At 43.9% G+C, this 8509-nt stretch overlaps 1 protein-coding gene across 2 annotated transcripts in view; it reads right to left on the reverse strand.

Moving 5' to 3' along the window:
• Positions 1 to 227: 227 nt before the first annotated feature.
• Positions 228 to 8509, reverse strand: part of LOC310854958 (myocyte-specific enhancer factor 2A-like) — a 75880-nt gene continuing 67598 nt past the window's right edge. Inside the window, exons 8-10 of one of the 2 annotated variants that reach the window (XM_083759736.1) lie at positions 2630 to 2729; positions 856 to 985; positions 228 to 639 (exon numbers count right to left, since the gene is read on the reverse strand). In XM_083759736.1, the coding sequence (XP_083615862.1) occupies positions 273 to 639; positions 856 to 985; positions 2630 to 2729 (597 nt within the window). In that variant the 3' untranslated portion in view covers positions 228 to 272. Of the gene's footprint in view, positions 643 to 855; positions 986 to 2629; positions 2730 to 8509 lie in introns of both variants that reach the window. The other variant, XM_083759735.1, reaches the window with a different exon arrangement.

An 8509-nucleotide genomic window follows, 5' to 3' on the forward strand; every position in this document is an offset into this window, starting at 1 on the left:
TCCTTGGGTTCCAAATGGACCCTCACAGGGTCAGTGACTCTGAGAGCATACAAATGGAACCATTTGTGCGAGTTATGGGGGTCCTTGAAATAAAATAGTTTGAGAACCACTTTTTGTCTTACAACTACCGTAGCTGTAGTTCCTGCCGTTGGCCTCTGTGGGGCAGTCCACTGTGTTCATGTGATGTGTCTTTCCAACCCACCCTCGATGACCCTTGACCCCTGTGCTCCTTAGGTCACCCAGCCGTCCGTGACCCTTGACCCCTGTGCTCCTTAGGTCACCCAGCCATCCATGCGCATGCGCTTCATCGAGGGGCTCTCTCTGCCCTCAGACCCCGCCAGTTGCCTGGCAACCATGCCTCCCCCCAGACGATGGGGGGCGTGGAAGTCCGCTCGGTGTGCCTCCTCGCGGTCACTCCCCTCGTAGGAGCTACAGGAGGAGCTAACGCTGTTGGCCGGCGACCGCCCCGTCTCCGGCCTATTAGAGGAGGAGTTGTGACAAGGGAGAGGGGCCTGAGCCTGGGTGAGGTACGCCGCCGATTGGCCGATGCGGTCCCGGGGCGGAGACACTGGCTCCGCCTTGATGTTCATGCTGTGGTGGTGATGGGAGGTGTTGATGGACAGCTGACCGTCTGCTGACCTGCTGAGAGGAGAGGAGAGGAGAGGAGAGGAGAGGAGAGGAGAGGAGAGGAGAGGAGAGGAGAGGAGAGGAGAGGAGAGGAGAGGAGAGGAGAGGAGAGGAGAGGAGAGGAGAGGAGAGGAGAGGAGAGGAGAGGAGAGGAGAGGAGAATGATGAGGTTTATTTCATTGATTTTGTTTTGAACAATGACAGTCTCTGTACATTATGTGTACTAACGTCAGGGAGCCGAGCCCAGCCTGTCCCAGCTGGTGATGCTGTTGCCATGACGACACAGAGCTGAGGGGGAGCGCAGAGGGGGGGCTGAAGCTCTGCAGAGCCGACAGGTCAGCGCTGGACAGACAGTAGTCTGGAAGGAGAAGACAAAAAGACATGTTAAGGACAGACAGTAGTCTGGAAGGAGAAGACTAAAAGACACTGTAATGGCAAAGGATTGCCATTACAGACACGTTTAGGACAGACAGTAGTCTGGAAGGAGAAGACAAAAGACGTACTGTATTTGAAGTAGAGCCCTTCACGGGTCCCCAAAAAAATTGTCCCGAACCCAAAATGGATTTGTGAAATTAGATCTGATTCCGACCTGTTCCGAAAACATTTTCCAATAAGAAAACCAATAATAATCAGATGATTCTGAGAGACCCGACGAGTAATCATTGATTATACAAATCAGATCAGACTGGCAAACAGCGCAGCTGGCTTGCCTTGCAGTATGGTAGGCCAACGCATGCATTATGTAGCTCAACTTTTTTTTTGCGCGGCTGCTGTTCCTAAACTGATCTATCCTAAACTGATCTATCCTAATCAAGTTAAACAGCACTTCATTGCACTTCTCTTTCACCAGTGCAGTTGGTGCGGTCGCTCCGCACACACAGTCACACACAGTCACACGGTAGGACGGGTCTTCTCGGATTCACTCAGGTATTACACATAATGATAGACAGCCCTGAGTTTCCGCTGGATATATGGCCGATTCCGACCCGGCCCCGAGTGATTCTGACCCGTGCGGGTCTCGGGTCCTCTCGGTATTTTCGGAATCGGGGGGTCCGCGAAGAGCTCTAATTTGAAGTATTCTGGCACTGTGGTGGTATAGTTCCCAGATAGTGATGCAGTTTGCCATTGTAGAGCATCCTGGATCAACCTGCATCACTGTCTCTGGTACGGGAACTGTACCACTGCTGATCTCAAGTCCCCCTAGGACAGTGCAACAGAGAAGATCACAGGCGTCTGTCTCCCCCACATATCTGACACGTATCGTCGCTTCGAGCAGCAACCTCTTATCTCCATGTTTTCACTTTTTGTGTTTTTGAGTGGTGCAGCCACTCCATTACGTTGCTTTGTGTGTGTCTGCCTGGGTCCCTGGGTCTGTCCGAGCACGAAAATAGCGTTTGGTTAGTGTCATTGTTGCGCAGTGTCATTGTTGCGCAGCCTAACACACACACACACACACACACACACACACACACACACACACACACACACACACACACACACACACACACACACACACACACTAACTGTATATATGATTATTTCGGGAGTGACAGTACAGTACAATACAGTACAGTAGGGGGGGAACCCCACACGGTAACTCTGTCATTTCTCAACCGTTTCGGACACGGGTCGGCTCGCCGGAACTGACCCGGCCCCCTGGGCACGTTCCTGGGGGTCTGGATGTTCCGCGGACCCCCCGGAGACCCCCGGGGACAGGGACCCCTACACTGTCACTGTGTTATTTCTTGACCGTTTCGGACGCGGGGTGGCTCGCCGGAACCCCCAGGGACCCCCCAGGGACCCCCGGACAGAGTTGCACCACTCACTTCACACAGGTGTGATTTTTATTTTTAAATCAACAAAGTTGATCATACTACGACAGCGTCACACAACAGTATCAAAAGTAGCAGGTAAGCTCAAAATGTGGCTCAAAGTGTACCTATATTGCACTTATTGCTTTAGCTCTTTTTTTGTCCAGTAAGTATGTATGTAGGAACAGTACCATTGTTGTATGCAGTGTACAGCAGGTTGTGTTGCAGGCTGGGAGAGGCAGCTGACACCACTGGAGTTGTCAAGGGTTGGCTGGAGTGTCTCACATTACTCTGGAAACAAGAAACCAAAGAAGGAAGGAGGGAGGGAGGAAGGAAGGAAGGAAGGAAGGAAGGAAGGAAGGAAGGAAGGAAGGAAGGAAGGAAGGAAGGCAAAATTAGTTGAATAGAGGCGCACTATGTTATACAATACAGGGTCCAAAACGGTGTGATTATTGCTTGTCACCACCAGATGTCACTACAGGCAACGTAGAAATCTATGCTTAGAACTTCTGCCATCAGTGCCATGAAATTCATGGCATGAATTGAATTCAATTCACCTGGTGTCCCAGGGTTCAATTCGTCCCAGATGAGGCAGCTACACAGAATGAAAACCAGTTTGTTACCCCCGGTTGGCTCAAGGTTATTAATATTATAGTTAATGGAATAACGAAAACTAACAAAAAAATCATTTTCATTAACTGAACTAAATAAAAACTATAATAGAAACTGTGCCCTTAGTTTTAATTTTTCTCGTTACCAACAGTAACTGAATACCGTATATTACCAAATAACAGCCCATGCTCAAATAACCGCCCAGCACCAAATAACGGCCCGGCTCCTTATAACAGCCCGGGGTCCGAATCGATTTTGCATATTAACGGTCCGGGCTACTATTTGGTAATATACAGTATATATTTTGTTGAGTGTTTATTACACAATAGGCCAACTACTTATAACCTCATAACCTTGGTTTGGGGCTCCACCCCTTTCTAAATCCACTTCCTCCTAGGTGTTTCTGTTTATTCCAACTAACAACAACACTACATATTTAAGGCAGTGGTACTGACAGATTACCCCCGGGGGTAGAACTGAGAAAGACCTGGTTTAACTAGCAGTAAAGCAGTAGTCTCAGATTGGGTTCCTCGTTGCTGGTCTAAACAAACGTGAGACCATGTTTATTTTTTATCCCACACATATGTGCTTAAACCAGTGGTTAGATTTAAACTATTGGTTTAACCAACAACCACAAGATGTTTTTCAAATCCGCCTTCCCTTTGAACTCATGGAATGTTTTTTATTTCAATTTTTTTGTCTTTCCGTCTCTGGTGTTGGTAGATTGCATTTGTTGGAAAATATCGTCTCTGTCAGGTGGAAAATCTCATAGTCCAAAACTACACTAGGATTCTAATAAAAGTAGGAGCAAGAGTAGCAGATCTACAAGCTCAAAACGTTGCTACGTTCAAAGCTTTCAGATCTGCTACTTTTGATGTTTTTTGTGTGGATTGTGTGGACGCTGTAGTATGATCAAGTAGTATAGGCATTCAGGGTGTTAATTTGTACACAAACAAAAACACAAAAAGTGAAAATATAGATAGACAGCAATGATATGTTGGGACTGTTATTCGCATGTGACTGATGATGAAACAGTGGAATGTACGTGTGCTGTGGTTTGTTCTAGTGTGACTCTTTGTAGCAGGAGAATACATTATATTATTATGAGTCTGTCTTTGGTCTGTGTCTTTAGGAGCAGGAGACTGCAGTAGTATTAACAATGCACTCTCTCTCTCTCTCACTCTCTCTCTCTCTCTCTCTCTCTCTCTCTCTCTCTCTCTCTCTCTCTCTCTCTCTCTCTCTCTCTCTCTTCTCCCTCATGGCTCCCAAACCTGTGGAGCAAACTCCCCATTGCAGTCAGAACTGCAGACTCAATCCCAATTTGCAGCCGCAATCTGAAGAGTTTGAATAATTTGGCATACACAAATCTAATCTTATGTCCGTGACACAAAACATTTTCAGATGGGTTTCTGCACCCAAATATAACAATTTGCTTTCCTTGACTTGAAAAGGTTTAAGGACTATAAGCACTGGCTAAACCAAAGAAAAACAAAGAGATTTACAAGTCAAAAGATGCATTTTATGACATGATGTGATATATTAAGATGTCTTGCATTTGTCTTCCTCTCTGTAGCAGCAGAGACTAATACTGTGATAAGCGTGAATGTGTCCGTGTGGCGTGTGTCTAGTTGTGTGATATCTGATGAGCTGATGTCATTGTCACCAGCTCCTCTGTGTGAGTATTAAGTATTTATGCATGACTTTCAGTTCCTTCACTCTGTCTCTTTGCGTGTGTGTGCGCGTGTGTGTGTGTGTGTGTGTGTGTGTGTGTGTGTGTGTGTGTGTGTGTGTGTGTGTGTGTGTGTGTGTGTGTGTGTGTGTGTGTGTGTGTGTGTGTGTGTGTGTGTGTATGTGTGTGTGTGTGTGTGTGTGTGTGTGTGTGTGTGTGTGTGTGTGTGTGTGTGTCACCTGACAAATATCACTATGTGATCATTTCTTGTTTCAAAAACAATTTCTTTAGAGATATGTGTACAATAAAAAAATATTTCATTTTGGGTTAGGGTTAGAATTAGACATTTGGAGGTTACATTTATGGGATAGGGTTAGAGTTTTCCATATCTTATACTTAGTCACACAGAATTGCAGATCTGCTATTTTGCTGGCTATTACATGTTTGCTATTTTCAACACTGTTCTCACAAGTATAGTAATATAAACCTGTGTGTGTGTGTGTGTGTGTGTGTGTGTGTGTGTGTGTGTGTGTGTGTGTGTGTGTGTGTGTGTGTGTGTGTGTGTGTGTGTGTGTGTGGTGCGTGCGTGCGTGCGTGGTGCGTGCGTGCGTGCGTGCGTGCGTGTGTGTGTGTGGTGCGTGCGTGCGTGTGTGCGTGTGTTTAAGAGGTAGATGACTTCACTGGTGATGATGTCATTGACAACAGGCCTCTGCCCTGTTTGACTTCAGCTTTGTGGAAGTCACATCCAGCCAGACAAAAAAAAGAGAAAAGGATTAAGGCCAATAAGACCTCTAATTACTGCTTTATACGTGTCAAACTCACTGCTGTATTTACCACAGTTAGTGGTTAGTGCTCCCTTTATCCAAAGATTAGATGGTTTTTCACACTTTATTGGGCTTGTCAATAAAATGCTGATCGTTCATTTAATGATTTCTTTTTGACAATGCATGGCTTTTCTGCCACTGTCACACAGCCTGGGCGATTTCGATTATTTCTATCTCGAAAACGAACGAACGAAAAATAAGGGAAAATAGCAGATCTACAAGCTCACAAGCTTGTAGTTGTAGCTATTCACAATTCCTGCACGCAACTGTTGCACAACCAAGTATAATACAGCGTTGAAGGGATTAATGGATGGAACGATGATCTTTCTCTCTCACTCTCTCATGTTTAGTGTAGTGTAGTGTAGTCTCTCTCTCTCTCTCTCTCTCTCTCTCTCTCTCTCTACACTAGTGTGTAGTGTGGTGTGAGAGCAACTCTCTATATAATTATGATAATCACATTACCATAACAACTAGCTTTAACAGAGCATGACTCATCTAGAGCTGGATCAAACATGGTGTTTTAGTGTTGTTGTAGTTTTACCAGTGTGGGGGCGGGGGAAGAGAGAGAGGACAGTGTTCAGAAGATGAACACTGTCCTCTCTCTCTTCTAGCCAGGTACACAGTACACAGTTTTGTAACAACACTTTGTATTGACGCAAACCTAATATTCTCAGGTATATTCTGTGTAGCCGTTCTTATTCCTTATGTTACGTTACCCTGCCTGCAGCCTGCAGTATAGGGCAGTGGTTCTCAAACTGGACGTCCCAAATGATTTTGAGGGGATACTTAATGTGCATACAGGACATCTGCATATTTATAAAGTAAATATTATCCAATAATTCTTGGATAATATCCAAGAATATGGATATTATCCAGGAATTCTTCTCATCAAATGTAGTGGCGATGATCTGCAAGCTGCCCCGAAATTATGACAAACATGTTTGGTTGAAGAGGTCAAGTTCAGCTAATTTCCAACCGTAGTCCCCAGACAACACTAAACAATACTAACAAAACAGGACATGAGTGGACAGCATACAAAAACATGATACATTTCCAAACACAATTTATATTTGAGGAAAAAAAAGAAAGGGGAAATTACAACTAATTACATGCGGGTATAGGCCTACTCTAATTGTGGACTGAGAGTCATACTGGTTGTTTTTTTAACCACTGTTTCAATTGTCCTTTAAAAGCTGTGAAAGTGGGGATCTCCCTCAGTGCAATCTGGGAACCCATCGGCAAAAAACAGCACCCTCTGCTAATCTGTTCGTGAGAGATTACCCTTAGTGTGACAGGAAGCTCATTCCAGTATTGACAACCTTTGATGGAGAGAACATTTTGACTGAAGGTAGACTTTCTGCCATAGACCTTACAGTCACCCCTGGATACAGACCTAGGGTGCCATTAAGGACTTCAAATAATATTACTAATCACATTACAGTTTTATGAGCTGGGGGCGTGTTGTATGTCATATTGCAATTTTGGGCATGTTAAGAAGTGCTTTCGACACCCCGTGGATTGCGCAAAACGGCCTTGAATTAGTCATGGGTGTGTTTAAGGCGTGTTTGAGACGTACCCAATCAACATGTGTACTATTCTCTTTACCAGTCAGCTGGTCACATACGGAATGCGCACTTTGGGGATCGTGGTATTACATTTCTTCAGGCTGGCACCATAGAAGACATGACATGACTTTGTCACATTTGGGTTAATTATTCCTATTGCACTGCATGCTGTCACCTTTATGCCTCAAAATAATTAGTTTCTATTGAAAAACACCAGTAAAATAACGTTTATTATATTTTATTTCATTCAAGTCATGATGAAGGAATGAGTTGAATGCTGCTGCTTAATGCTGTGCCTGTGGCCCTGATGGTATATGGTCTTCGCTCGTAGCATTTTATTGAAGAAGACTTGAATCGGGTGTGATACAGCATATGAAAGCAAACTTCCCAAGGATTATGGAGATGTTTTTATTTATTTTTAAGGTTGAGAAATGACAGAATTATGGCCGTTTCTAATCTCAACATTTTACAAAAAAAAAAAAGGCTGTTGCCATGTCTCATAGAAACAAGTAAATAGGTCTATAAAAATAAGCGCATATAACAGGGGTCTGCAACCTATTTTAAATGAAGTGCCATGTTTTTATTTTCTAGATAGTGAGTCTGCCATATCCAGATTAATTTTAATGACACCACATTAAAATAAAAAAACATATTTTGATTGTCCACAAATATAAAGTTCTTCCTTATTTTTAAATATGTTCTTGCACATTGTTATAATGATCATTATATATATATCCCCCTGCAGTCAGAGTTCATAGTTTTAATGAATGAATGTGATGCATTGTGAGCTGGTATAGATCTGCTATTTTCAAAAGTAATCTTGGAATTATTTTATTTAATTTTTGGATTAGCCGTCCTTAGTTGGGCAAATGCATTCATCTGGGGATCCTTGACATGGGAATGTGCTGTGTGAGGATCACTGGTTTAAACAACATTAGGAGAAAAGCCCAAATAACCACTTTAGAAACAAGAAAAGCAACCACAAAATAGTACAACTACCAATATTTACAAGCAACTTTACAGAAAAAGAAGCCGCTTATAATAAACAGACATGGCAACACTCTAGCAGCCTCCCAGAGCCGCTCAAGTGTAAAATCAAACAGTGCTTGTTGCGTTTATGAGGTGGTCAGACCCACGTCTAATCGTTATGCGCTGAGTATCTTTAGGTCAAGGGCATAATAGCAAATTGCGCAAAGCGAAAATAATTAACATATGGACACTCCCACAATGCTAAAATATTCAGGAACGCCGTATGCCATATGTGTGTGCGTTCAACACGGGCCGAGTGCGTTCAACACGGGCCGATATGCCTTTCATAATACCATTGTGCGCAGAGCGAGGGCAATTTATGTATTACCCCATTGTAAAACGGATCTTCAAAATGGCACCCCTAGGGCTGTA

This window comes from Protomyctophum parallelum, assembly GCF_964188405.1.
Source record: "Protomyctophum parallelum genome assembly, chromosome: 2".
Lineage (NCBI taxonomy): Eukaryota > Metazoa > Chordata > Actinopteri > Myctophiformes > Myctophidae > Protomyctophum > Protomyctophum parallelum.